Here is a 27,756-nt window from a genome sequence, read left to right on the forward strand (position 1 = left end):
ATCCTCCTTCATGATATAGCATCGCAACGAGTGGGACTATGTTGCACCCGATCTCCAGACTGATCCGTCCCATCTGATCGCCGATTGTGTTTATGTCAGCATGTATCATCATGTCGGATCGTTTTCTTCGGCATGGAATTCTGGATTGTGATTGTGCGTCTGTCTGTGTCTGTATGATGCTCCTGAATCTATGCATCCGCACCTTCCACCTTCCACCATAACTAACTGCCTTATCAATCCCACCTTTGCATTGCTCTCCTGCAACTCGCACCACCCCTGCTGACGAATGCTTCGAAGCAACTCGGCCAAGACTCTCGGTCTCGCACGCTTTGACCGTCTTACCACCTCCTCCACCATCCCATCCCACGCTCGGGCCTACTCGACCCCATCCGGACCGAAGAAGAACCACCCCAGTCCCGTCGGATTCGCTGTCATCGCACTTGCTGCTTTTGGCGCATTCGCCTACATCTCTCGCTTGCGCCACGAAGATCCGCAAAAGCATCTCCGTGAGAAACGCATTCCTCACCCTAACCCGCTCATCCCACCTCGCTCTCAGGAACCTCAGTAGATAAGAACAGAGGCGTACAGCTTCGACTTTCATTCCATCGCTCGCATAGAACACAGAGCACTCTACTAAGATTTCGACCTGCGCTTCTCAGAAAGGAAGCCTGGAGAGACACCGTCGCATACGGCACACGTAGCCCAAGATTAACAGGTCAAACACTTTATTAGGCAGGATGGGTCTGTTCGATAAGCTAAAGCGCAAGAAGGGGGAGGAGAAGGCTGCTTCCCCCAATGGTGGTGCTGATCTGGCCCCAACTCCTGCTATCGAGACTGCTGCTGTTGCTCCTCCCGCTGCCGCTGCTGCACCCGCTGCCACTGCCCCGGCTACAGACACCAAAGACAACCCCCGATTTGACTCATCCAAGGTCACCGTCGTCTTCGTCCTCGGTGGTCCTGGAGCCGGCAAGGGAACACAATGTGCTCGTCTAGTCCAAGACTACGGCTTCGTCCACCTCTCCGCTGGTGACCTTCTGCGTGCTGAACAACAGCGTCCCGGCTCAGAATACGGTGCTATGATCGCCGACTACATCAAGGAGGGAAAGATCGTCCCGATGGAAGTCACCGTTGCTCTTCTCTCCAACGCTATCGCTGAAGCTCTCTCCAAACAGGGCGCTACCGATGCTGAACACTCTGTTCCGGAACAGCACAAGGACAAATGGACGGAGGGTAAGGGTCGGTTCTTGGTCGATGGATTCCCTCGTAAGATGGACCAAGCTATCATGTTTGATGAGTCAGTCTGCCCTAGTCAATTTGTGCTCTTCTTGCAGTGCAGTGAGGGGGTGATGTTGGAGAGGCTCTTGGAGAGGGGTAAGACGAGCGGTAGGGCCGACGACAATATCGAGTCTATTAAGAAGAGGTTCCGTAAGTACTCCAGCTCAACTTGCTGTGAAAAGTGACTTTGTGCAAGCATTTACTCACTCAATTGTATGGCACTTTGCTTTCATGACGGTGCTACAGAGACTTTTGTCGACACCTCGATGCCTGTGGTCGAATACTACCGCAAGCAGGACCGCGTGGTCGAAGTTGACTCGATCAAGAGCGTTGATGAGGTCTATGCCGAGATCAAGACTACTATGGATCGCACTTTTGCCAAGCTTCAGAACTAGACACAGGCTCTTGCCTTGGTCTGAATGTAAACGCATCCTTTTGCTACACGATGGTAGTGTCGCAATGTCAGAATGGACTACACCATTGATGCTGGTTTGTGTGTGCGGCGCAGGTGAATCGCGAATTCGAGTTGTGGAAGTGGTGCCTGCTTCTGGCGTGTATTGCTCTTCCATTTGGCAGTAAAATTAGGGTGTTGCTTGCGTGTTGGTCTCGTCCTTGGAAAAATCTCGACGCTCTTTCCTTCCCACCACCAACGTCTCACATAGCCTCACCTTCATATCTTCATCACCTTTTGGGCATCGCAACAATGTCACAACAAGCAAGCGCCTCCACAGATGCCTTAGCTGGCTCCTCGAGCTACACTAAATACGCCAGTCTTCCCGACGTCGATACCTCAGCTCCCGATGTCTACGAATCCATAGCCCCGATGCGCACATCCGATCCATCCCATTCCTCGCGCAGGCAGAAAAGCACAGGCAACGACGACTTCGACTCCGACTCGTCCAGCGACGACTCCGACCGTATTGCTAACCGTAAGCATCCAGGAGATGGAAAGGTCAACGAAGACATCGATGCTACCTCATTGAAGAGGAATGATGCTGCGGCAAAGTTCAGCGGTGCTACAGACGTCCCTACTGAGAAGGCAGATTTTTCAGGCCGATTGCAAAGGCGTTCACGGAAAACGAGAGCAAGAGATGCAGGGTTGGAGACGAGTACGTATGTCATTCATGGATCCTCGCGAGTTGGGACAGGGGAGAAGGAGTCAGCGGTGGACAGGTTGAGAAGGTTGAAGTTCGAAGCAAGTCAACTGGAGGAGGAACTCAGTGCCTCTGCCGGTAAAGGGGCAGAGGAAGGATTGAAGGAGAATGTGGATAGTGCCGAGGTTCTTGCTCAGCTCAAAGTTCTGCAAGATCAGTTAGCGAATCTTGCCTCTCCATCTACCGCCACTTCCATCTCGACAACAAGCGAGAAAGATGCTCTGCGTTGGCTACTGCAGCAAGTCAAGCAACCGCCACAAACCAGCTCATCCGGACCCTCAGCTCCCACCACCGCACCTACTGCTACTGCTAGTGGCAGCACGGCAGACATTGTGGCCCTCGAAATCGGCCTTTCAGAACTAGAGTCAAGCCTAGGCCTCCCCTCAGCCCTTCTCGACGACTCTCATCCACTTCCCCGTCCCATCCTCTCCACGCTGTCTCGACTCGAACATCAACTCTCGCTCCTGTCCCAACCACGCCATCTCGATGCAATCAGCAGGCGAGTCAAAGTTCTAGTAACCGAGATGGATCGTGTGCACGACACTCGCAGAAAGCTCGCCGACCTTACTCCGTCAGACCGCACTACCTCTTCTTCCACTCTCGCCAAATGGGAAGTAGAAAAGCTGCAACAACTATTCGAAGTGTCAACGCGACTCGAACCGCTTCTACCCATCATTCCGGGTGTTTTGGGAAGACTAGAGACTTTGGCGGAACTGCATGCTACTGCCGCACACTTCGGAAGCACATTGGATGAACTGGAAGAGAGCCAGGAAGCGAGACTGAGGGAGCAAGAGGAGCTGGAAGAGCTGCTAGGAAAGATGGAGAAGAATATGGAAGAAACTAGAGGGAGAGTGGAGAGTAATTTGGATTCCGTTATGGCTCGCATTGAGGGATTGAGAGCGAGGCTGGAGGAGCTGTCATGATCGAAGTAATGTCAGATTCGAGTGTCACACACTTTCGAGAGTTGTGTGTGCAGCTGTGCGATGTTTTACGAAGCTGAGAGATGTCATGGGGCTGGTCTGTGCAAGCCGAACTGAGAGAATGATCGTGCTCAGAACAGGAAAGAAGCAGGTGCCTTCTTGCTCCGGACCGGCGGTTTGGAAGAATGGAAACTTGCCCTTTTTATCAACTTCCTTTGCCGCTTCACTCCGCCCTCACTCGAACAAAACTGCTTCGAGCCGCCGAGGAAAAGCAGATTTGCCACGAGGTTGGGGTGTGTCGAGGAGAGGAGAAATGATTGGGTGAAAGTGCGAGTGAAGGAGAGGAGGAAGACCCTGAAAGTTGCACAAGCGGAGAGTTCCGCTGCGTGGCAATGTGTCAAGAATTCGTTGCTATCGCTTGTTGTTCTTCTTCTTTTGTCACCACCAACAACGTCAACAGCGTTCCTTCGAGGCGATCCAACTCGGTATATAGACTGAGCAGTCACTTGTACCCGCCGTCGTCAGCACGGTTACGAGCCCCTCTCCTCCCTGATCCGCCACCCCTTGATTAGCTCCAGGTGCCGCCATACACCATGTCGCCACCACCCGCTACCAAGCTAGACCTCGAGCACCAACCCCCCTCTTCCTCCTCCCCCGCACACATCAAGAACGATGGCGAGAGCTCAGACTCCATCGTCTCGGACTATAAACGAACCATCAACTCCTCCGCCCTCACTCGTCGTCTCGACGCATTCGCCGCAAAACTTCCCCCGACCTACGTCGAATGCATTGGTATCCGACCCCTCACCACATCCGAACAGACCGGTAGGAACTGGTGGAACGTCTCCCTCATTTGGTTCTCATGCAACGTCAACGTCCTCTCTTTCTCTGCTGGAAGCCTCGTATCCCTCCTCAAAATGGATATGCTCTCCGCCATGCTCACCACTCTTTTCGTTGGTGGATTCTGTTCGACCTTCCCAGCATACTTCACCTTGTTTGGCCCGAAGTTGGGGATGAGACAGATGATTCACGCGCGCTACAGCTTTGGGTATTTCGGCGCTAGTGTCATTTGTGCTCTCAATCTTGCTACTATGCTGGGCTACTGTATTCTGAATTCCATTGTTGGAGGTCAGACGCTATCCGCGGTCGGTGCGAGAGGCGATGGAAGTTCGACCCTCACCCCCGACGTAGGCATTGTCGTAGCAGCATGCATCGCTCTAGTGGTCTCATTCTCCGGCATCCGAGTGTTGCATTACTTTGAACGATTTTTCTGGCTCCCAACCCTAATCTGCTTCCTCATCCTCATCGGAGTCTCTGGCACCGGTCCATCAGGCTTACACGTCGCATCGAACCAACCAACCGCTTCAGCCTCCTCCATCCTCGGATTCGCAGCAATCATCGCCGGATTCATCATCTCCTATTCCGCCCTCGTATCCGACGTCTCCCACTACCTCGAACCCAACACCAACCCGCATAAATTGTTTTGGAGTGTCTACTTTGGATTCTTCCTCTCTTGCGTACCGTTTATCATGATTGGTATCGCTTTCTCTTGCAGCTCCTACGACAACGCCGCCTGGTCTGGTGCACTACGAGTTTCCAGTGGACGGTTGTTCCAACTCATCTTGGCCGATAAGTTAGGCAACTTCGGAAACTTTCTCGTCGTCCTCCTCGCTCTATCCGTATGCGGCAACATCTCTGCAACAATCTACTCCATCGGTCTCAATTTCCAAACCATGCTCCCATTCCTCGGACCAATCCCTCGCTTCATTTGGCCCCTCTTCGCAACCGCAATTTTCCTTCCCCTTGCTATCGTCGGTCATTCTAAATTCTACGAAACGCTCACCGACTTCACATCTGTCCTCGGCTATTGGGCAAGTCTATACGTCGGAGTAGTCTTCGCCGACCACGTCGTCATCAGGAAAAGAGACTATCAAAGTTATAACGCAAGAGATTGGAACCAGTGGAAAAGGCTTCCTCCTGGTTTGGCAGCCCTGGGAGCTTGCTGTGTGAGTTTGGCGGTGGTAGTACCGAGTATTAGCCAGGTATGGTTTACTGGGCCTATTGCGAAGAGGGGTGGTGATTTGGGTTTCGAGACTGGATTGGTGGCTAGTGTAGTTGTTTATGTTCCTTTGCGGTTGTTGGAGAAGAAAGTCTTTGGACGATAGAGAATTCAACACTCAATACCTTTTGGGGTTTGCGTAAGCTGCAGTCCAATAGAAGTCACCGGTTCAACGCTGCAGTGTATTTCAGTGAGACAGATCGTCCGTGTCGAAATGAGTCTATTTCGTGAACGAAGGTGATGCGGACGACAATACATCACACAAGAATGCTGTTCGTCAAGGACGACAGGTCGAGACTCCTTGATCAGAAGAAAAGTCTGAAGGGATAACTAGGGTTCTTAGTCCTAAAGATATAAAACAGCAGACTGAAAGTCCCCAGAAAGATCGCACTCCAAACATACACACCTGCTCTCTGTCTCGTTGCATCTCTCTGTGCCGGCACTAGTACGGTCAGTGCGATGAAGCTAAACGCCAACAAGCTATAGATCGCAGCGACAATCTGCGTCTCCACTCCATACTGATTCTGAAAGCCGCCCGCGAAATACTCCGGTCTACCCCCTGCACCGATCGCAACATAAGGTGCTCCTCGGATTGAGTTCCACATGTGACCTGAAGTGAAGAGAATCATTGATCCTAGACACAACAACATCCAAATTGGCTTGCTCGATTTGAACAGCGAAGGGAGGTGTGGACCGATGAAAAAGACTGCCCCAGCTAGGGTGATCACCCCCGTGATAGAAGCTGTGATAAGTTTCGTATTCAGCGGTTGCTTATACTTAAAGTTCATCTTCAGCAACTTGTTCAAGTGATCCGCAACTTCCGGAGCGGAAAAGCCTCGGTCGTTAAAATCAAACGAAACATGTCTCGGATTCGGCTCCCTCTTACTCGTTGCTGGGAAAGTCAACAACACGGGAGCATGTTGGAGCTGGAACTGCGCAAAGGTCGATTTACCACGGGAGAATTCGACTTTGACAAAGACATGCTTCGACTTGACCGCCTTGTCGGAATTCCATTGTGAAGCAACTTTTTCGAATTCAGGTTGGAAAGCAACACAGGGGGGACACTTGATGCCGCCGGTGGTGGTGGTGAGGAGAGCAGAGACGGCATAGTCGCGAGGTTGGGCGGTGATGGTGGCAAATTCTTTGGAGTCGATGTCGATGAAGCCGGATGAGGAAGATTGGATGCGGGAGAAGAGGGAACTTTGGTCTTTGGATTTCTGGGCGAAGGCTAAGGGGAGCGAGGTGAAGAGGAGCGAGGTGAAGAGGAAGAGAGAGATGAGGAGTAAAAAGCCAAGCTTGGCGAGGGTGAGGATGCTCGCTCTCATCTTGAAAGCAGCTCGCAGCGAGGGGTGATTGTATAGGTGATGAGATGGGGACTTGATGGAGAAGGTTGGAGGTTGAAGCGTGGAAGAAGATGTTCGAGTTGCCGAGGTGGAAGGATTCTTCCACGTTGGTCTTGCTCAAGATGTCCGTGCGGTCTTCCTAACTCGCGCGTGTTCGCTGCGGATCGGCGATATCGAGATGAATCGGGGTGGAGGAATCGGTCAAAAGTGGAGCATGAGCCATTTTGCATATGAGAGCTCTGAATCCTCGTCCACACCTTCACTCATGGCTACCATCTAGTTCGTTTGACCAACTTACTTTCGCTCCGGTGCAGAGTCCCGATCAGCCCAACTGGGAACCGCGACCATGTCGTCGTCGTCGCCGTCGGCTTATGCCTTCAAACCAGGCGGCTCACTCAAACTTAAAGGCGATGACGGAAAGAAGGACAAGAAGACGTAGGTAGCATCTTTCCTTGCCCAGGCACTCTGCCATGTCCCGCCAACTAACACCCTCCTCATGTTGTACTCTACCTCCTTCTCTTCTGTGATCCCCGGCCTGATCGCACGCAATAGGAAGAAGAAAGTCAAGTCTTCCCTCTCAGAAGAAGTCAAGCACGCATCCACCTCCTCCGCATCACACTCTTCGTCGAAAACAAAGGCGAAATCGCCCGAAGCTGACGAAGCCGAAGAGAAGGACCCACAGGATCTGGCTGAAAGCAGCAGCACAACTCCCAGTGGTAGGAAGATGACGGAAGCAGAACGCAAATTCGAACAAGTCAGGAGGAAGCGTATGCAACAACGCATTGCAAAGGAAGCAAGAACGTCGCATAAAGAGAAAGTGGATGCTTTCAATGCCTACCTTGGATCGTTGTCTGAGCATCATGATATACCGAAGGTCGGGCCTGGTTGATGTCGGTGGTATTGTTCTCAATATAAACGGTTTCTTGAATTGATACCACTGCAGAATTGCTAGCACCCTTGTCTGGCTGAATTATTATGTGACTATGATCTGCTGCTTGGACACATTGAGAGATCTCGATGATTGAGCGCTTCATGCCACTGGAAAAACCAGCGGTTCGTGCTGATGGCCAGATTGGGGACATGGTGCCTTAACTGCTAGAGGCATCGTTGCTTGGACTCGATGAGCACGTCGAGAGTTAGGATCCAACAAAGACACCAAAAAATGAGAGCCGATTTGCAACCACATTTTTCGAAAACTGCCCCCTTCCCTCCTCCTCCATCCCATCCAGCCCAGCATCGACACCATGTCCACCCCCTTCCAAGCAGCCCGAGCAGCCATCGATGAATGTCACAAAAGAGACCCAGCCTATGAATCCCGCAACACCGCCTCCCCCTCTCCCACCGACTCAAAGCAAAAAGTCGACGAATTAACCTACGCAGACCGTATGGAACACTGGGCTTCCCACCTCATCGATCTCCGTCTCTCCACCCCTGAATTCACCTCTTTCTCTTCCACCGTCTCCTCCTCCTCCGATGTCGACTCAGTCTATTACACAAGCGAGCTTCTCCGCCTAGCTGCACGCTGTCAACATCTCGAACGATTCCTTACCCCCCGTACCTCTTACCCGGAGGGCAAAGCTGGATACCTGAAATGGCGTCGAGACCTGTACAAGATCCAAGCCGACCGTGCGAAACAGCTGCTCCTGAATGCTGGCGTGGAGGGAAGCGACTGGGTGCACAAGTGGGTCAGCAAGACAGAACTCAACCCGGGAAAAGACACGGGTGATATGGGAACACAGCTTTTGGAAGACGCAGCGGTGTTGGTGTTCCTGCAAGAGGAGTTGGAGGTGTTTGCAGGGGAACATGGAGATTACAAAGAAGAAAAGTTTGTGGATATTATCAAGAAGACGTGGAGAAAGTTGAGTAATCTTGGGAAGGAGGAAGCGTTGAAGTTGACCATGCCGAAGGGGCTGGAGCCGATTGTGATGAAAGCGGTTGCTGAAGTAAATGGGAAGGAAAAGGCGGAGCAACGACAAGGGTAAGAATGACTCCAAGGACGGGATCAAGAGGACATATACCCCCCGCTGCGTTAGGAACGAGGCTTTGCATTGCTCTTGAATAGGCCTTTCTTTCCCGCTTTCAAGTGCATGCAATGGTTCTCCAACGTCACCCAGAAACTGTTCGTCTAAAAGGCGTGTGCATTCTCCTACTCATCTCCATGAAACTGCCGTGTCGTCGACAGCTTCTGACTTTCTCTCGTTTCCTCTTGGCACAGATCCAGCACCTCCAACCCCGAATCATCGAAAAAGAAGACCTCTTCCTCAGCCCCCATCATCACCTCCCTTCCCCGAACCCTCCGACCGAAAACCGCCGCTGAAGCAGAAGCCATCCTCGCCTCCCGCGCCGCCAACCCCACCGACTCCGATCCAGTCTTTGGCGCCCGCTTACTCACCGACCCAGCCGCAATCTTCACCCACAACGCCTGGGATCACGTCACCCCACCTCCCTCCCATTACGCCCAGATAGCCGAAACACTTGCACGACAAGCCGAAACCAAACTCTCCCTCGAGGAAGCCGAGGAGTTCCATTCAAAACCTGCTGGATACTGGAACGCTTTCTACAGCTCCCATGAGAATCGATTTTTTAAGGATAGGAAATGGTTGCATCTCGAATTTCCCGAACTCGTCCAAGCTACTTTGGAAGGTGCGGGGGAGAAGACAGTGCTAGAGGTTGGTTGTGGAGCGGGGAATACGGTCTTGCCGCTACTGGAGATAAACAAGAACCCGAAACTGAGCATTCATGCATGCGATTACAGTAGTGAGGCGGTGAGCGTCGTTCGTTCTCAACCTCTTTACTCTGACCCCCCAGCCGGCGCCTATTGTCTTTCCTCTGTATGGGATCTCTCGTCGCCAACGCAATTGCCAGAAGGGTTAAAAGAAGGGAGCGTAGACATTGTTGTTCTGATCTTCGTTTTCTCCGCCCTACACCCCAGGGAGTGGCAACAAGCGGTACAGAACATCCGTACTTTGCTCAAACCAGGTGGAATGGTTCTGTTCAGAGATTATGGGAGGTACGATCTACCCCAATTAAGGTTCAAGAAGAGACGGATGCTGCAAGATAATTTTTACTTGAGAGGGGATGGCACTAGGGTATATTTCTTCCAGCCTGAAGAGCTGTTCGAGATTTTTAACGCGGAACCGCAGAACACGACAACAAAGACGGCCGAGGACGGGGGAGAGGGAGAAGAGGAGGTGAAGGAGGTAGTGGAAAAGGTCGAGGTGAAAGAGGTAGAAGAGGAGAATAAGGATTATGATTTCGGTACAACACAGATAGCTATCGATCGAAGGTGTATCGTCAATCGCAAAGAGTTGAAGACCATGTACAGAAATTGGGTCCAGGCTAAGTTCCAGCTGCTGAACAAGGAGGGGTAGATCAGCATGACCTTCAAAGAGATCCGATAGACGAGGGATGTATGCGTGTACGTGTAACAACAGCTCCAAATCAACAGCAATCAAAATCAACAGCAATCACAATCAACAGCAATCAGTCAGGCTCACACAAAGAACAAAGATTTATGGGAATGTGATGAGATTGTCAATGACACCGAATGGAAGAGAAAGTGTGAAAGATACAATACGCAATGAAAGCAAGTGGTGCTGCGAGCGTTCGAGACTCTCTGCTTTTTGGATAATGATGGATGAAGATAACGGCCAAGTAAGGCGTTTAATCATCCGAATCATCACTCATAAACTCATCCTCATCCTCAAACACCGCCATATCCTCAAACGCAACCTTGTACCTCAAGATGCCGCCGATACCACCGAAACCCTTACAGAACTGCATTCCCTCCTGCGACCTATCCGTGACAAACTCCAAGTTGGCACCGAACTGCCTATAGTTCTCTGCCAACCATTCCAAGAGTGGCATAGGTTCCTCGACCTGTTCCATAGCCTCGCCCGTAGCTCTGTCCATAAATCGAGCCCTGTCCTTCTCCTGTTCCTTTGTCAGCATCAAAATGTGCTGGCTTCCCTCGCTATCCTTGAGAAGGTAACGATTGACATCAAGGTTCTCCCAAACGATCAAGGTCTCCACCGCACCCAAATCCAATGCTTTAAAAGTGTCATCCAGACCGAAACAGTACTTGCCAGTCTCCATAGAAATCTCGTCAAAGTACTTCTGAATCAACTTCTTCTCCTGAACAAACTTGACGTTGGACAAAGTCTCCGCAGCCAACTCGATTGCCTGGTTAAATCCATTTTCTCCACCATAACTAACATCGACGATCTTAACGATCTTAGGCTGAAGTCGGTAGTCGAACATATCCGACTGACTGAGTTCGGTCTTGAAATCGGCTGAACCGGCTAACACCAAGCCAGCAACGTTACACTTGTTATCGGTGATAAAGTGTTGAGTGGAGAGTTCGGCGATTTTACGGACGTAGTTGTGACGAGCTTCCTCACGAAGACGAGCGAAACGCAAGGCTGATTGACCACCACGACCGTGCTTCTTTGGCAAATCCACCGAAAGCTTTTGCAAAACAGTACGGGTGTTTCCGGAAAGAGTACCAAAGAGGGAACCGTTACCGTCCATAACGATGAAACCGAATTTGGCATCGGCTTCGAGCAACTCGCTGAGTGCTTCAGTGTGGAATTTGTTATCGCAGAGGTAAAGCGAAGTGTTGATGGGCTTGAAAGGTTCGAATGAGAAGTTGACTTTCTTTTCTTTGCCTTCGTCTGTCAGGATGGTACCGCAGTAGACTATGAGACCGTTATCGGGGACTCGGTTGTAGAGTTTGAGACGCTGCTGCGTGGATGTGATGGCGGCAAGAACGGAGAGACGATTGACACGGGACTTGATGTTGGAGGCGGTACCGTATTCTTGTGTCAACATGCTGGATGCTTGGGAGATTTGAGATTTTGGTGGAAGGATGAGAGAGATCATGGAAGTACCAGCACCGCGAGCAGCATCGAGCTGCTTGACGAGCTTTTTGACCTTCCAGATCTGGATGTTGACCTCTGCGGCGTCTCCTGCGGCGGCCATTATGAGCGATGTGTGGAGTGGTAAGGAGGAGAGGTGTCGAGGGTGACCGAGATGCGTTCACTGAACGAGTTGCACAGCAAGATGAAGTGGGGCGTGCAAAAGTCTGTGGAAGCCACCGAGGATGTCGTGCTGTTCCGAAATTCCAAACGAGATTGCGATAGGCAAGAAGGGTCGTCCGAAGAGCAGCCGATGCTACAGGAATGCGATCACGAACGAGAAGGAGGGTGGAGGATAACGATGGACGGTGAGCAAGATGGAGAGGTCGTTTGAGCGATGGCAAGCCGACGCAATAAACCCTTCCGTTCTTCGCTTTTTTGGCTGAAGCGTCGAGACACACACACCTGTGTTTGCTTCGGTTGCGAGGATCGCCGTCTGCAGTTGCAATCTTCTCAAAGCTAATTCTGACGCCACTGCGCAGTGTTTTCGGCCATGCTAAAAGGCCAAGCCAAGCCAAAAAAAATAATAATTGAGCCGATACGCTGTTCGATCTGTGGTGCAATCGGGCGATGCAGCAACATCCAGCTGTGCAAATATGCAAAACCTAACATCCTCTAGTAAGGCATTCACAGTCCAGAAGGCGACCTTTCCTTTCGCACTGCATCCGGTTCAAATGCGCCCGGCAAAGTCGGCTGCCGTCCACAGCAGCAACTGGATCCTCACACAAAGAGACATCAAAGCGAGCGAGCGTTCTGTGCAGTACGAAAGGGCAGTGTTGTGAGGAATGGCAGGGCGTACAATCCAAACAATTGACCGGCTCCAAGATGAAGCGGTTGTGAACGAGGATCGCTTTCCGGTCGGCCTTGTTTTCCGCAATAGAGCGTGTGTGTGTGTGTGCACCCTTGATCCTCTTTCTCCACCATCATCCCTCCGGACGTCCCACTCCGTTGACCAAGCTCTAAGACTCAGCTGGCGCTGTTGTGGTTGTACATACACCAAACCTGCTGGCGACTCATTCATACTTGGAACGAGGCTGAAGACAGCAACTACCAGGTCGAACTACAACCCGCTCTTCGTGGCATGTCACGCTCATCCAAATCCAAGAGCCGGTCGGCGAAATCCACCATCGTCCGTATCCAATATGATCCCACGCTCAAGTCATCCCTCGTCCATCTCCCAATGTGCCTCTACGCACCTTTGGTCGACCTCTCCGTCCCGCCCCAATCACTCGTTGTCGAGATCGACCCTTCCCCCACCTCACCTTCAGCATTACCCTACTACGCTGGATGGTCTGGAATGAATGCAGCCCCGCTTTCTGTCCAACAGCTCAATGGCTCATCTGCGGCTGCGACCAATGGAAGAGCATCAGCTACGGACGTGCTCAACATCTCCCCTTCTCTCGCAGCTTCGTTCTCCCCACCACTTCCAGACGGAGCGACATGCTCAGTGCGGCTGCTACGCTCCCCACCGCTACCAACTGCAAGCAAGATCGATGTGACACCTCTGTCAGCGGATGACTGGGAGATTCTAAGTCTCCATGCGGAACAAGTGGAGATGAATATGCTTGGTCAAGTGCGGGCTGCGACTACGAATCAGCTTCTCACAGTGCATGTTGGCAGAGGTGGGAACACGGTGGTCAAGTTTAGGGTTCATTCGACCACTCCGAGTACAGCAAGTCTTGATGCTGCAGAGCCGGATACCGACGACGGAGATGCGGCAGCAGCAGCAGCAGCGATCGCAGTTCGTCTTTCGACCGATACAGAGGTGATCATTGCCCCGAGGCTGCGCAAGAAAGCATTCGATCCTTCGACGCAGGAACAACATTCCTTGCAACCTACCAACAAACCTGCTGCTAACGGTGTCGGTACAGAGGCCGAATTGCAGGCGTTGAAGCAGACTCTGCCGAAACTCCTCTGGCGGGTGTTGCCGCAGCGATTTGCTGAAGGGTTGGATCTCACGCGGTTGATTGCAGGGGTTGCAGTTCCTTCGACCTCGAACATGGGTCATGTCCAGTTGCAGCAGGTCTATCCGGATGGAAGGCTTTCAGTGACAAAGGTTTCTTGTCCCACGAACAACAGTGCGTCTGATTTGGCTGCTGCTGAAAGAGACAAGAGTGGATCATCTACAGCGAACGGATACGACAACAGTGCTCAGGGTGCTGCACCTGCAAGACCGACGGCTAGTGCGAGGTTTGTCAATGCAGATCAACTCCCGGGTAGCAGAAAGTACGCTGATGCCGTCTGGCCAGAGAGGCACGTATTGGTTGGAGCTGCGTTGAGGGAGCAGTTGGGGATTCAAGATTACGATTTGGTGCGGTTCAGTGCTCCCCCTCCCGGCCGCTTCTCCAAGTCTGCACCCGCAAAGCCCTCCACGGCGGCGGGAACAGCTTCAACAGACACATCGGCCAAGGATGCAGAGAACGACCTCGCAGGCGTAGACCAAATTCTTACTACCACAAAGGGATTTATCTCTGCATGCTTCCGTTCCCGTGTCCTCTTCTTCTCCTCCTCCTCCTCCTCCTCCTCCTCCTCCTCCACCACCACCTCCACCTCTAAACCTTATCCCGGCTCCTCAGCCCTCCTCCTCACCGGCGGACCAGGTTCAGGCAAAACCTCGATCACCAAACGACTCGCCTCCGATCTCTCCTCCAACTTCAACCTCTGTCTATCTACCACCTACCACGACTGTTCACCCTTCTCTGAAGAACGGGTTCCTGTCCTCCGCGCTCGCTTTTCAGAATGGCTCAATGAGGCGGCTTGGAAAGCTCCTTCGCTGCTGATACTGGATAACATCGATAGGATCATCCCGGCCGAGATGGAACATGTGGATTCCCAAAGGAGCAGGCAGTTAGCGGAAGCATTTGTAGCGAGGGTGAGGGACTGTGTGAAGAGTTTCGGGGTGTTTGTCATCGCAACGGCGCAGGGAGGGAGTAGTGTACATGGATTGTTGAATAGTAGTCATTTATGGTTGGATACTGTGCAATTGAAGCCGCCCGGGAAAGAGGGGAGGAGGCAGATTTTGCGGTTCTTAGTGGAGAAGAAGGTGAGGGGTGCCAGATCAAAACAGGTTGGAGGGGAGATGGAGAGGGTAGGAGGGGAGGAAAGAGAGTTGAACTTTGTCACGTTGGCTACTCAGACCGAAGGATATTTACCGACGGATTTGAAGGATCTGGTGGAACGGGCGACTCATCAAGCTGCTATTCGAGCTGCTTCCGACGAGGCTTCGAGCAACGTAAAAGCAAGCGTTGCGAATGGTGTCATCAAGGATTCAAGCACAGCAAACGCTGTCGTAAACGCAGACGCAGAAGAACTTTCAATAAGGATGTCCGACTTTACCGCAGCCCAAGAAGGATTCATTCCGCTTTCCCTCCGCGATGTCAAACTGGAAAAATCCACCGTTGCATGGTCCGATATCGGTGGTCTAGTCGACACCCGCCGTGTATTGCGAGAGACGCTGGAGTGGCCTACCAAATACGCCGCCATTTTTGCGTCATGCCCACTCCGCCTCCGATCAGGTCTTTTGTTATATGGCTATCCAGGGTGCGGTAAAACCTTGCTCGCCTCAGCTGTAGCAAAGGAATGCGGATTGAACTTTATCAGCGTCAAAGGACCCGAGATCCTCAACAAGTACATTGGCGCATCCGAAAAGTCTGTTCGCGATCTGTTTGACCGAGCACAGGCAGCCAAACCTTGCGTTCTGTTCTTTGACGAATTCGACTCGATCGCTCCCAAACGTGGACACGACAGCACGGGTGTAACGGATCGAGTTGTCAACCAGATGCTAACCCAAATGGACGGAGCGGAAGGACTGGATGGAGTCTATGTTCTAGCTGCAACAAGTCGACCCGATTTGATCGATAGTGCGCTGTTAAGACCAGGAAGATTGGACAAGAGTCTTTTATGTGACATGCCGGGAAGAGGAGATAGGTTGGATATCATGCGGGCGATTGCGAGGAAAGTGAAATTGAGTGAGGAGGTGGATTTGGAGAAATGGGCGGATCGGACGGATGGATTTTCAGGGGCGGATTTACAGGCGTTGCTGTATAATGCGCATTTGGAGGCTATTCATGAGAGTATTACTGCTGCGCAGGAGGAGAAGGGTGGAGAGGAGAAGAAGGATGGTGTTGGGGCTGATGGTGCGATCAAGTTTACGACCATCGGTGGCGGTGGTGCAGGTGGTGTGGCGGCGGGGAAGAAGACTCTCAGTGGAGCAGAGAGACAGGCGTTGGTAAGAAAACTAGAGCTTGTGCTGAAGAATACTCAATCTCAACAGCAGCAGCAGCATAAGGCGGGGAACAAGGTGGGAAAGACTCTGCCTTGGCAACTCGCTTCTGCTGTTCCCAATGGCGTCGCACACGAAGACGAGGAAGAGGAAGGAAAGAAGGAAGGGAAAAAAAGCAAAACGTTGGTCACAGAGGCTCATCTGGTCACTTCAATCAAGAGCACCCGTCCAAGTGTGCCGCTAGAAGAGCAGCAAAGACTGCGGAGAATTTATAGAACCTTTGCAGGTGACAGAGATGGCAACTTCCCCGATGGTGAGGCTAGTACGCAGATCGGGGCTAGGAGCAGTCTTATGTAGAACGCATCAAGCAGCATACGTGTTCCTGCATCGAAGCAACAGAATGGAAGCATCACTGGACAGCAACAGGTGTGCTTTTGAAGAGGCGATCAGCCCGATCCAGCCTTCGATCCAAGGGTCCTAGCCTTTGAGTGATGGCTAGCATGTGATAACAAAGGTTCGTCAAGGCTGAGATCCGATTCGTCGGCTGAACTCAATGCTCGGTCGGCTTGGCAAACATATGATGGTTCGGTGTGCATGGTTCGGAAGAACTCGAGAAGATATCGTTCGTTGGAACCTTTGGTTTCAGAGCAGCGCATGAAAGGCGACAGGACAATTTTTGAATGCTATCTTCTGGCTGCAACGCAAGAGCGCATGTCTTGGTTGACGTCCGGCCTTGTGATATACACAGCTTGAGCTAGCAGTCGAGCCTCGGTGTTGTCAGCATGAAAAACACTCTGGTCAGCGTGGCGGAGAGGTGCAAAATCTCTTAGCAAGCGATCGCATGGTAGAAGCTGCCCGGAAAGACGTTCGGCTGATGTTGCTACAGCCCGAATCGTCGCCAATCAGCTCCAGAACTGCTCTGCCTTTGTCGGATAGAAGCGGCCTTGAGGTGTATCATAGCCGTGAAACAGCGACGGTGTTGGGACAAGGATCAGACCTGCAGGCATGGAACAAAGGAACCACATCGGGGTTTGCAAGGACAACAACCCTTCCCCAAGACGTACAACTCCACTTAGCTCGGCTAGCAAACTGAGTAATGTCGAAAGTGTGGATTTGCCTAGCTTCTCCTGGCTCGGTAGCTTCCTACAGCGTCCTTACCTTGCTAGTTGCGCTCCTCACAACCACCAACAAGGCCAACTCTCATGCTATGAAACTTCAGCCGCATCAACAGTGAGCGCATAGACTGTGACTTTTCAAGTGTGCCACTATGGACCATCACCGAGAAGCCCAAATCGTAGACAAACATCCTCAACCTAAACCAAGGTCGGAAAGGATGCAGCCCAACGATCACTCTCCCGACCACCTCACAAGGCCGCGCTGCCGAGGTCGTGCTGGCTTCGTTGGCTCCAACGCAGAACAACTATCAAGGCATAACAATCGATCCTCATCACGCGCGAGCTTTCTCGGTAGACCCCGACAACGCGTCTACCAGATCTACGAAGGCGAAAACGCGGCCGACAATGGTGGAACACACAGATGGAGAAGCGAGTCGAGAACAGTAAGGGGAAGCTTGGAGGAAGATGATGGTTTCGTATTCACCGACGACGAGGAGGCCGAAGGTGATCGACGCGCAACTTGGGGTCGATCAAAGCGCGATAGTACAAATAAGAAGCTGGCTTCGACAGCAGAAGAAGACTCGACCTCGCGATCCGAAGGAACTGCTACCACTCTGACTGGAGATTCTGGCGTAGCCGCTGCTGCTCCTATCGATCCCGAAAAGTTGCCCCACCAAACCAAAATCCCGACATCGAACAATCAAGGAGTTCAAAACAAAGAGAAGGACGTCGAATCGCAACAGAAGTCGAATCGCAACAGAAGCCGAAGTCAGTACCTCGTCTCTCTCGCATTCCTTACCCCATCGCACATTTCCTAGGTTACCGGAGGGAGTCGACTGAGAACCGAGCGCTCTTGCAGCCGGTGGAAAAGTTGCCACGCAAGATCGAAACTCTTGTCTGGGCTTGGATCGGTGCCATGCTAGGTCTCGGCTTCGTCATGATCACGTTCTCTCGATGGGATCAATTTGCCATGTCTTCAAATGACCCAGTCACGCCATGGACAACACCCATCATCATCGGCTTCTTCGGTGCATCCAGTGCCATCCTCTACGGCGCTCCAGCATCGCCCCTTGGTCAACCCAAAGTATTCGTCGGCGGCCAATTCATTTGTGCCCTCACCTCCGTATGCATCACCAAACTCTTTCAACTCAATCGTCACTACAACCCAGATTTGATAGATGACTCACACAGTCTGGTTTGGGTTGCTGGAGGCGTTGCTACAGGAACAGCACTGTGTCTCATGATCTTGACCGACACCGTACATCCACCTGGTGGAGTGACGGCACTGTTGGCTGCAACCAGTCCTCCGGTAGTCAGGTTGGGTTGGAGGTATCTGCCGGTAGTGCTACTCTCCAGTGTCATCATGGAAGTGTGGGTGCTGCTATGGATGAACTTGGGCAGGGTGAAATATCCTCATTATTGGTTGCAGCCAGCGGGACATGCGAATGTTGGAATAATAAAAGAATACGGGTGTCGACACTCAGTGGTCGACGATGGTCTAAGCACAGTGTTGAAGCTATTGAGCAAAAACACTATACTATATTGACCTGGGAAAAGAATGTGGTGGGAGCCTCGAGCTCTCCGCTTGGTATATATATACAAAGTGTCGGCACATCCCACATGTGGGAGCATCATCCTCAATGACAAAGTATGACAACGAGTAGGACACAGTTGTAACCGATCCCTCGCTTGTATCGGCTTTGCCCCTTTCTCGAACGGATCTGTTCTGCCCGATTCCCTATCAAATCGGATCTATGTCATACTTTAGCGTCTTGCTGGATCGTAACCTTCAGCAGCGAATGATCAGAGAAACTTCAGGGTCAAGTTTGCAGGTTTTGCAAAGAACAAGAACAGCAAAGAGGAACGACAAAAGTCTAGATGAGGACTTCCTTCGTGGCGTAGAAATCCCACATTATGCATCAATGCTACATTTCTTCTTGACTCGGACTGTTATGAAAAGACACGAACAAGTGAAAGAGGTCGAGCAGCAAAGCAAGCTTCACCTCCAAGGTGTCTGCCAATCGATAACGAATGCACAGTCAGGATAGTTACTCCTAACAATGTCGATGCGGTGGGCTTTTCTGATGTTGCCCTAAACCGCACGTTGAATCTCCTAGGGCAACACACCCACATTGTACTGGTGGAATAAGCATTGTTTGCTGGCATACTCTCTTTGTCGATAGCTTTAGCACTTTGCCTCACAGCACTTTCGTACCTTCATGTCTTGGTGTCTAAATGTACTGTACCCACTCAAGTTCGCATCTTCATGTCTTGATGTCTAAATGTACTGTACCCACTCAAGTTCGCATCTTCATGTCTTGATGTCTAAATGTACTGTACCCACTCAAGTTCGCACCTGCACCAGATCAATCGGTGCCACGGACCACGACGCAATGTTGCTGAAGTTCGATCTCAGACAAAGAGGGAAAATGAAGGCTCTGAGGAAGTGGCTGACCGAGATGCGCAACACAACGCAAAGACGTGAGAGAGCTATCGCCACACGTGGCCATGTAACAGCAAAATTTTGTCCTCCTGGAAGGAGGGCTGAGAAGGTATAAGAAGACCCGCGTATCCCTGTCTCATTCGGGTCTCTCCCTCATCGACCTCTCCTTGCCACTTCGACCTCTCCTTGCCACTTCGACCTCTCCTTGCCACTTCGACCTCTCCTTGCCACTTCGACCTCTCGAGTAATGCTGGCAATGCGTCAAACCTTTCAGCAATGGATGGTGCTGCTATCAGCACTCGTCCTATTGCTTCTCCCAGCCCTACTTTGCCATGCAAGGCCGATGGACAGTGCTTCTTCTAGCTCTGGACCTCGAGCTGGAAGGGATTCTAAAATCAGGGAATATATGTATTACATTGGTCCCTATTTCGAGCTCGAAAAAGAAAGGCAACCCCTGACAAGGGATGCTTTGGATGAGCATTTCGGCACTCATACTCATTATCAGGGCGTGCCGGTGCTTGATGTAAGTAAAGTTCCTGCAGGCACAGTGAAGAACGCTCTGGTAAGCTACAAAAAGGTCTGGCTTTTTGGTACAACTCAAGGTCGAACAGATAACTCGTACGGACGGCTGTCTATAGACGAAGATGGAAGGTTGCAAAAAAGTAGGGACACTCATGAAAATGTTGGTCGGCATTTTGATCACGCGAAAAGAATCGGATTAATTTATGGTGAGAAAGCTCGGCACCTTATGCACGGGCGTCCGTTCGACAAACGAACAGTGAAAAGATGGTCATCTTATAGCGAGCCTTCATGGAGAAAGGTACAAAGGAGCGACAGGATTTTCGATCTGGAAAACTCAGAGCTCGCCGTACTGCGCAATCATCTCAACAATAACAACTACCTCAAAGCTTCTGGGCCACCTGAAAAAGGGCTTCTCGGCTTCAGGTTAAATCGAGAGGGCGAGGTGTCTATGGAAGAATTGGCTCGAATCCGTGTCTGAGCGTAGGCTCCTTGCGTCGGCTACTTGTGCTTCGAATATTCTCCACCCCCATTTGATATCTTTTGATTCGAATTTCATTCGTTTGCAGTGCGTCTCAACAGCTAATGAGAACTACCACCCATCCCCATTCACCGCTGACTGTCGTCGACTGTCTTGAATGCAATGCATCACATTCCTCATGCATGCGATTTCAACTAGCCGGTCTCGTGTGAATATTCATACAGAGCGACATACAGTCGACGCATTAGACTGTGTTGAGTGGTACAAGCTTGACATAAAGATTCTTTCAAGATGAGAAGGCAGCAAGGGCAATTGAGAGTCAGTATGCCGATCTCAATACTACTCGACGAAAGGAAAAATGGGCAGGCAGAGCTTCGCACAGGCGGAAGCGAGAAATGTAGGACAGCGACAACATTGTTGTAGATCGATTTCCGCCAGGGTTACGGTGGAGTTGGAGAGAAGCAAACCGTTCTTGACGACTGTTACGCGATTCCTCTCTTGTATCGGACTTGCCTGATCCCGATCAGTTCTGTCCTACCGGATACCCGATGAGATCTGCCTTGTCGGATCTCTTGCAGATCTGATCTACGTCATCCTTTAGATCGGACTGGATCGTAGTCGGATTTGCCGTAGAGCGTGCAAGACTAGTTTGCCTTTTTCAGCGACTCGATTGACCGGCGCTGGAGCGAGGATCTCTTCTGGAGAGTAACTCAGTTGAAGATGCGTCGGCATCTCAAGCAAGGTGCACGTGTTACGGCCGAGACATCGAGATACGGGAGGCTCACATAAGCGAGGAGCACAATGAGGTACGCAATTGTTGTCATGGTGACAGCACAGTGGCACCCGGTATCATAGCAACACAGGGGGTACAAATGAAGGAACACACCCTGCCTCGGATGGGATCAGAGCAGTGAATGGAGTATATATATGTGTTTGTCATTTAGTCTCACACCAAGAAAACCAAGCATTACATAGAACATACGGCTGTGGCAAAGGGAGTCTGATCGTGACCCCGATAACGCCGTATATTAATTGTTATCTTCAATTAACTCTATCCGGCTTTGGTGAAGAAAGGAGGTGATTGCAGCGTGGGAACGCAAAGGACCCTTTCACGTTTAGTTGGAAATTACGCTGTTGTTCTGCTGCTGCTGCTCTCCTGCCACGGGAGGCATGGAAGCAAAGCAAGCAAAGCAAGCAAAGCAAGCAAAGCAAGCAAAGCAAGCAAAGCAAGCAAAGCAAGCAAAGCAAGCAAAGCAAGCAAAGCAAGCAAAGCAAGCAAAGCAAGCAAAGCAAGCAAAGCAAGCAAAGCAAGCAAAGCAAGCAAAGCAAGCAAAGCAAGCAAAGCAAGCAAAGCAAGCAAAGCAAGCAAAGCAAGCAAAGCAAGCAAAGCAAGCAAAGCAAGCAAAGCAAGCAAAGCAAGCAAAGCAAGCAAAGCAAGCAAAGCAAGCAAAGCAAGCAAAGCAAGCAAAGCAAGCAAAGCAAGCAAAGCAAGCAAAGCAAGCAAAGCAAGCAAAGCAAGCAAAGCAAGCAAAGCAAGCAAAGCAAGCAAAGCAAGCAAAATGTGCATGCAGCTCAGCCATTTCCCAAGCTCAGCCATTTCCCACGCTCACCTTTGTTCCCATCAGAGGCTTGCAGCTTTACTGTCATTGCCCTGCCTAAGCGCTTCAGTGCCGCTGCCAGCTTGACTGGCCTTGCCCTGAATCTGGACCGTCCTCTTACTCTGCTGTTTTCAGAAGAGTTCAAAGTTGAAATTTCAAGTTGAATAATTTCGCCCAAAAGGACCTGTTCTTTCCCTCTCGTTCCAGCAACCGTCTTGACCTTTCGGGGCGCTGTCTGAGAAGGAAAGAGTTGTCTGAAAGCCAGGCACCAAAGTTCTGTTGAAAGTTGACGTCGTTTGGGTCCCCATACTGGTGATCGGGGATAGTCTAAGTATGATGTCACTACTCTTTTAAGGCAGAAACTTATACTAAATTGACTGGATGAACATGGAGAGAGCCTAGCGCTCCCTGCTCGTTATATATACAAAAGTGTGGCACACGCCGAATGTGGGAGTCTCTATAGTTAATGACCCAGCCTGGCAACGAGCGGGACATGGTTGTACCCGATCCTTAACAGGATCGGTTATCCCCGATCTTTGATCTCGTCGTCTTTGCGTCACCCCTTAGCGTCGTCACTGGATCGTAATCTTCAACAAGTTCGTGTTGCTTCCCGATTCCATTGCTTCCCGATTCCTCGTTTCTCGCTTTCAACACCGCCGTCGGTGTGACCGTTAGTTGAAGATGCGTCGGCATCTCAAGCAAGGTGCACGTGTTACGGCCGAGACATCGAGATACGGGAGGCTCACATAAGCGAGGAGCACAATGAGGTACGCAATTGTTGTCACGGTGACAGCACAGTGGCACCCGGTATCATAGCAACACAGGGGCACAAATGAAGGAACACACCCTGCCTCGGATGGGATCAGAGCGGTGAATGGAGTATATATATGTGTTTGTCATTTAGGTTCACACTATGAAAAACCAAGCATTACATAGAACATACGGCTGTGGCAAAGGGAGTCTGATCGTGACCCCGATAACGCCGTATATTAATTGTTATCTTCAATTGATTAAGAGTCTGAAGAAGCTATCACCGAGCTAACCGAAAACTCGCCGACAACCATGGTAGAAGACACCGAAACGAGGACTAAAGGAAGCAGAAAAGGCAAGAACACCCAGGTTCGGGTCGACAATAATGCCACGAGCGAGAACGAGCCGGAGACCATCAACGATGAAGCCGACGGAGACACCGATTCGGACTCCGACTTTGATGATGGCGACAAGCGATATAACTTTCGCACCCTAGCAAAGCTCCTTGAACCCGTGCCAAAGCTCACGTCACGAAACTACCATAGCTGGAGCGCTCACGTGAAATCTTTCCTCCGATCCGTGCCTCATGCGATGAAACATCTCGAGGGAACGTACGACAAGAAACACCCGAAATGGAGCCGCTCCCTTGACGATGCTTTAATTAACGCCCTGCGTGGAACAATCGATACTACCGGAGAACACAATATAAACTACCTCGTTCTAGATGTAATCAAGGAGTACCTTACTTTCAACCAAGTATGGAGAAAGATCGAAAACGGTCTCACGAATGAAGCCACCAAGACGTCCCACAGACTTGCGCTTATCTCGCAACTCAACGATGCAAAGATGTTTCACTTGGATGCCAGAAAGCTAATCCAAGAGATCCGGTCCATACAAACTGAAAGCAGTCTCCTCGGAAAACCATTCGCCGATGATACATTGTTCTCGGCCCTGCAGAAATGCACGATCCGGCATCCGGTGTACAAGGAGACGGTTGCCACCGTCCATCAAATCGACTTCAACGCCCTTGCCACCGCATTAAGCATCCGGCAGACTGCTGTCGAGAGTGTCCCCGCGCAAAGGATCGACCCCCGACAAGCCAGCGCTAGAACCGCCGGAAACGACGATCAAAATGAACGGGCCGGAGAGACCGAAGCCGAAGCCGACAACAGCCACGCGAGCCCGAGGAACGCAAGCAAACCACGCCGAATCCGATGCTGGATCTGCAAGCGACCGGGACATGGTATCAGCCAATGCGACGCCTTGGTTACCATTCCCAAGGACTCTCCCCTCGCTGAACCCAAATAGGAAGCGTGGTGCTCCCTCACCCTCCCAATGAAATGGCAGGACCCCTCGAACCCAAAAGAAACAGCTCATTGGATCTTGGACTCGGGGGCGAGTTATCATATGGTGAAAGACTACAGCATGCTCATTCACCCGAGAACTTGCCGAAAGCGGATAATTACCGCCGGAAGCGAGGTCTTGGAAGCGGCAGCTATAGGAGATGCGAGCATATCAACAGATTACGGGGAAATCTCTCTGCAAAATGTATTGTATGTAAAGCACCTTAATGTTAACCTTCTGTCAACAAATTCATTAACGGATGAAGGAGCACGAGTGATACTGGACACAACCGGCGGCCAAATCTTCTTAACAAACGGCATGACACTTAAGATTGCAAAGAATCGCGAGCGAGGACTTCTGGAGTTCCGAGGCGACACATGGCAAGAAAGCGCGATGGCCACATCAGCACCATTGTTTGAAGGTGTTGATGAGGAGTTCGAGCATATTAAGAATGAGCCGAAAGTTTCAAAGCAACAACTATGGCATGAGCGTCTCGGGCACCCAGGAAGAGATAAAGCTAAGGCGATCACAAACAAGTTAAAGGATAAGCATACCATGAAATTGGATCCAAACACCGCTCTGACATGTGAGCAGTGCGTACGATCCAAGAGCACAAGCGCTCGGATGGGGAAAGGTAGCGGCGAGAGAGCCGTAGGGCCCCTGGATCTTATCCACGTCGATCTAATAATAGACTCGTCCCACGTGACGGAGTACACATGCACGTTGGTGCTGGTCGACGATCATAGCAAGTATGTGTATGCACAGCCATTGACACGAAAGAGTCATGCCTTTATGCAACTTAAAAGAATTGTTTCGTTCCTGGAGACACAGACGGATCGGAAGCTAAAGGCGATCCGATCCGATCAAGGAACAGAATGGAAAAGCAATGATGCACTAGAATGGTCGCTAGAAAAGGGCATAGAGTGGCAAACCACCGTAGGGTACAACAGCAAACAAAATGGACAGGTAGAGAGAATGAACAGGACCCTTGGAGAGAAGATGAGAACGTTGCTAATGCAGAGGAGACTACCGAAGAAGTTCTGGCCATACGCGATCAGAGCTGCAGCGTTCAAAATAAACCTCACTCCGAGCGTTGATAATGAATTCCCTTACCAAGCGATGTTTGGCAAGCCGCCGGAACGAGCTTTAAAGCTTCTACGAGTGTTTGGTTGTCTGGCATGGGTAAACATACCCAAAGTTAAACGGGACAACAAGAAACTGGACCAGCGAGCCGTCGCATCCATTTTCTTAGGGTACAGTCTAGAGAGGAAAGGCTGGCTTTTCTACAGCCCGGACTACAATCCGAACATCTTCTGGAGCAATTCAGCAAAATTCATGGAATCAAAGTGCTGGTCAGACAGAACAGAGTGGCGACCGGTTGATACAAAGGCACCCCCAATGACGATGACAGAAGAAAATCTCGAAGATCTAGGATATAACAAAGAAAATATATTCGACGAAACAGATGAAGAGCCACTACGAGAATACATGGATATGGAGTCAGACTCGGAAGAAAGATTACGCGAAGGAATAGCAGAGGTGATGGAACAAGGACCAATCGCCGAAACTCAAATTGACAGCGAATTCTATGGACTCGTAGCGACGCGACCGGAACGGAGAAAGAACCTGGACCCAACCATACATGAAGCAATGAATGGAGAGGACAGAAAGCACTGGGAGGAGGCCATGCGAAAGGAGCTGGATGGATTAGAGGCGATGGGCACATGGGAGATAGTCGACCTTCCAAAGGGTGCAAACACCGTCGACACACGTTGGGTACTCAAGATCAAAACCGATGCAAACCTCGTGCCAACAAAGTTCAAAGCCCGGCTCGTGGCACGAGGTTTCACTCAACGCGAGGGCATCGACTATACAGAGGTCTTCGCACCAGTAGCACCTATCCAATCCATTCGAGGGGTGATCGCGGTCGCAGCAGTACGAGATTGGGAAATGGATTCTATTGACGTAAAGCAAGCGTACCTGAACTCCACTATACACCATGATGTATACCTCAAGCCCCCAGTAGGAATCGAAATGCCACCCGGAAAGGTGTTGAAGGTAGTGAAAGGACTGTACGGTCTGAAACAATCGGGCCGAGAATGGAACATTGAGTTAGACTCACATCTCCGGACGATCGGATTCCATTGCATGCCGAGCGCACCATGCCTATACTCAAGAGGGACAGGCGACAAGATCACGATCATCACAGCATACGTGGACGACATGCTGATAACATCACCCAGCCGTGATGAAGTAGATCGCGCAAAGCGAGAGATCATGGACAAATGGGAGACGCAAGACAATGGAAGGGTCAAAGAGTTTCTGGGTATCAAGATCACACGTGACAGAAGACGGAGGAGGATATCCCTGGGTCTAACGGCATACATCAAGGAAATGGTGAACAAATGGTTAGGAGGAGCAAACGAGAAATCCTGGATACCCATGCTAAGTGTAGCGAACACCGCCGGAGGCGAGCGATGTGAACCTAAGCGAGCAAAGAGGTATCAAGAATTGGTCGGCCAACTATTATGGGTCTCCAACACAGCCCGACCAGATATTGCCTTTGCCGTCGGCGTATTGGCGCGATATATGTCGATCCCGATCGACAGTGCATGGAAGGCAGCTGTCCACGTGGTAAAGTACCTGAACCAAACGAACGAATATCAGTTGCACCTAGGAGGAGAGACAAACGAGCACTCGGGTACACCGGTAACGACGTATACCGACGCAAACTGGGCATCCGACCCCACAAATGGACGAAGAAGTACCTCGGGGTCGATAACGTATGTGTATGGATGTCCGGTGAGTTGGAAATCACACGTTCAGAAGTGTGTAGCACTGTCGGCAGTCGAAGCAGAGTTTGTCGCCGCTTCCGAAGCGGTACGAGAAACCTTATTCTTCTCATATTTGCTCCGGGATTTGGAGGCCACGGGCGTTCGGCCCGTACTATACACAGACAGCCAGGGGTGCATACAGGTGAGTAAAGACCCAGCCAAACATTGGAAGTTAAAGCACATCGACACACGGTATCATTTCGTATGCGATCACGTACAAGAGGGCGATGTGGAGATCAAATATGTCGGAACGGCAAACAACGTTGCAGATGTCTTGACAAAACCCTTACAGGGCCTTAACACCTCACGATTGGCTAGGATGATAGGACTGGAGATCCCGCCGAAGGGGGGAGTTGAAGATGCGTCGGCATCTCAAGCAAGGTGCACGTGTTACGGCCGAGACATCGAGATACGGGAGGCTCACATAAGCGAGGAGCACAATGAGGTACGCAATTGTTGTCACGGTGACAGCACAGTGGCACCCGGTATCATAGCAACACAGGGGCACAAATGAAGGAACACACCCTGCCTCGGATGGGATCAGAGCGGTGAATGGAGTATATATATGTGTTTGTCATTTAGGTTCACACTATGAAAAACCAAGCATTACATAGAACATACGGCTGTGGCAAAGGGAGTCTGATCGTGACCCCGATAACGCCGTATATTAATTGTTATCTTCAATTCCGTTGGTGTGATCGTTGAGCTGAGTTTCGGCTTGACCGGCAGCTGTGTCGGCGAGCATCCGTCAAAGTCAAGTTGAGTTGAGCTGAGTCAAACTTG

At 51.0% G+C, this 27,756-nt stretch overlaps 11 protein-coding genes across 11 annotated transcripts; 9 read left to right on the forward strand and 2 right to left on the reverse strand.

Annotated features, from left to right (window-relative positions):
• Positions 1 to 737: 737 nt before the first annotated feature.
• Positions 738 to 1,670, forward strand: UHO2_06579 (putative URA6 - uridine-monophosphate kinase; the record flags this gene model as incomplete). The annotated part of the gene is made up of 2 exons (XM_041554995.1): positions 738 to 1,425; positions 1,522 to 1,670. 2 exons carry the CDS (start codon positions 738 to 740, stop codon positions 1,668 to 1,670), a joined length of 837 nt encoding a protein of 278 aa, XP_041410929.1.
• Positions 1,671 to 1,978: 308 nt separating this feature from the next.
• On the forward strand, positions 1,979 to 3,352 carry UHO2_06580 (uncharacterized protein; the record flags this gene model as incomplete). Its single annotated transcript, XM_041554996.1, has 1 exon — positions 1,979 to 3,352. The coding sequence occupies one exon, from the start codon at positions 1,979 to 1,981 to the stop codon at positions 3,350 to 3,352; it is 1,374 nt and encodes a 457-aa protein (XP_041410930.1).
• A 590-nt stretch (positions 3,353 to 3,942) lies between these two features.
• UHO2_06581 (uncharacterized protein) lies at positions 3,943 to 5,514 on the forward strand (the record flags this gene model as incomplete). The annotated part of the gene is made up of 1 exon (XM_041554997.1): positions 3,943 to 5,514. One exon carries the CDS (start codon positions 3,943 to 3,945, stop codon positions 5,512 to 5,514), a length of 1,572 nt encoding a protein of 523 aa, XP_041410931.1.
• A 199-nt stretch (positions 5,515 to 5,713) lies between these two features.
• On the reverse strand, positions 5,714 to 6,733 carry UHO2_06582 (uncharacterized protein; the record flags this gene model as incomplete). Its single annotated transcript, XM_041554998.1, has 1 exon — positions 5,714 to 6,733. The coding sequence occupies one exon, from the start codon at positions 6,731 to 6,733 to the stop codon at positions 5,714 to 5,716; it is 1,020 nt and encodes a 339-aa protein (XP_041410932.1).
• Positions 6,734 to 7,097: 364 nt separating this feature from the next.
• On the forward strand, positions 7,098 to 7,640 carry UHO2_06583 (uncharacterized protein; the record flags this gene model as incomplete). Its single annotated transcript, XM_041554999.1, has 2 exons — positions 7,098 to 7,186; positions 7,304 to 7,640. The coding sequence occupies 2 exons, from the start codon at positions 7,098 to 7,100 to the stop codon at positions 7,638 to 7,640; spliced, it is 426 nt and encodes a 141-aa protein (XP_041410933.1).
• A 355-nt stretch (positions 7,641 to 7,995) lies between these two features.
• UHO2_06584 (putative ABP140 - actin filament-binding protein) lies at positions 7,996 to 10,122 on the forward strand (the record flags this gene model as incomplete). The annotated part of the gene is made up of 2 exons (XM_041555000.1): positions 7,996 to 8,729; positions 8,967 to 10,122. The coding sequence occupies 2 exons, from the start codon at positions 7,996 to 7,998 to the stop codon at positions 10,120 to 10,122; spliced, it is 1,890 nt and encodes a 629-aa protein (XP_041410934.1).
• A 292-nt stretch (positions 10,123 to 10,414) lies between these two features.
• UHO2_06585 (putative eukaryotic translational release factor 1) lies at positions 10,415 to 11,731 on the reverse strand (the record flags this gene model as incomplete). The annotated part of the gene is made up of 1 exon (XM_041555001.1): positions 10,415 to 11,731. The coding sequence occupies one exon, from the start codon at positions 11,729 to 11,731 to the stop codon at positions 10,415 to 10,417; it is 1,317 nt and encodes a 438-aa protein (XP_041410935.1).
• A 1,017-nt stretch (positions 11,732 to 12,748) lies between these two features.
• Positions 12,749 to 16,246, forward strand: UHO2_06586 (putative PEX1 - peroxisomal assembly protein -peroxin; the record flags this gene model as incomplete). Its single annotated transcript, XM_041555002.1, has 1 exon — positions 12,749 to 16,246. One exon carries the CDS (start codon positions 12,749 to 12,751, stop codon positions 16,244 to 16,246), a length of 3,498 nt encoding a protein of 1,165 aa, XP_041410936.1.
• Positions 16,247 to 17,156: 910 nt separating this feature from the next.
• Positions 17,157 to 17,822, forward strand: UHO2_06587 (uncharacterized protein; the record flags this gene model as incomplete). Its single annotated transcript, XM_041555003.1, has 1 exon — positions 17,157 to 17,822. One exon carries the CDS (start codon positions 17,157 to 17,159, stop codon positions 17,820 to 17,822), a length of 666 nt encoding a protein of 221 aa, XP_041410937.1.
• Positions 17,823 to 23,107: 5,285 nt separating this feature from the next.
• UHO2_06588 (uncharacterized protein) lies at positions 23,108 to 24,103 on the forward strand (the record flags this gene model as incomplete). The annotated part of the gene is made up of 1 exon (XM_041555004.1): positions 23,108 to 24,103. One exon carries the CDS (start codon positions 23,108 to 23,110, stop codon positions 24,101 to 24,103), a length of 996 nt encoding a protein of 331 aa, XP_041410938.1.
• A 354-nt stretch (positions 24,104 to 24,457) lies between these two features.
• Positions 24,458 to 27,487, forward strand: UHO2_06589 (uncharacterized protein; the record flags this gene model as incomplete). Its single annotated transcript, XM_041555005.1, has 1 exon — positions 24,458 to 27,487. The coding sequence occupies one exon, from the start codon at positions 24,458 to 24,460 to the stop codon at positions 27,485 to 27,487; it is 3,030 nt and encodes a 1,009-aa protein (XP_041410939.1).
• Positions 27,488 to 27,756: the final 269 nt, after the last annotated feature.

Source organism: Ustilago hordei (genome assembly GCF_900519145.1).
Source record: "Ustilago hordei strain Uho2 genome assembly, contig: UHO2_contig_19, whole genome shotgun sequence".
NCBI classification, from domain to species: Eukaryota; Fungi; Basidiomycota; class Ustilaginomycetes; order Ustilaginales; family Ustilaginaceae; genus Ustilago; species Ustilago hordei.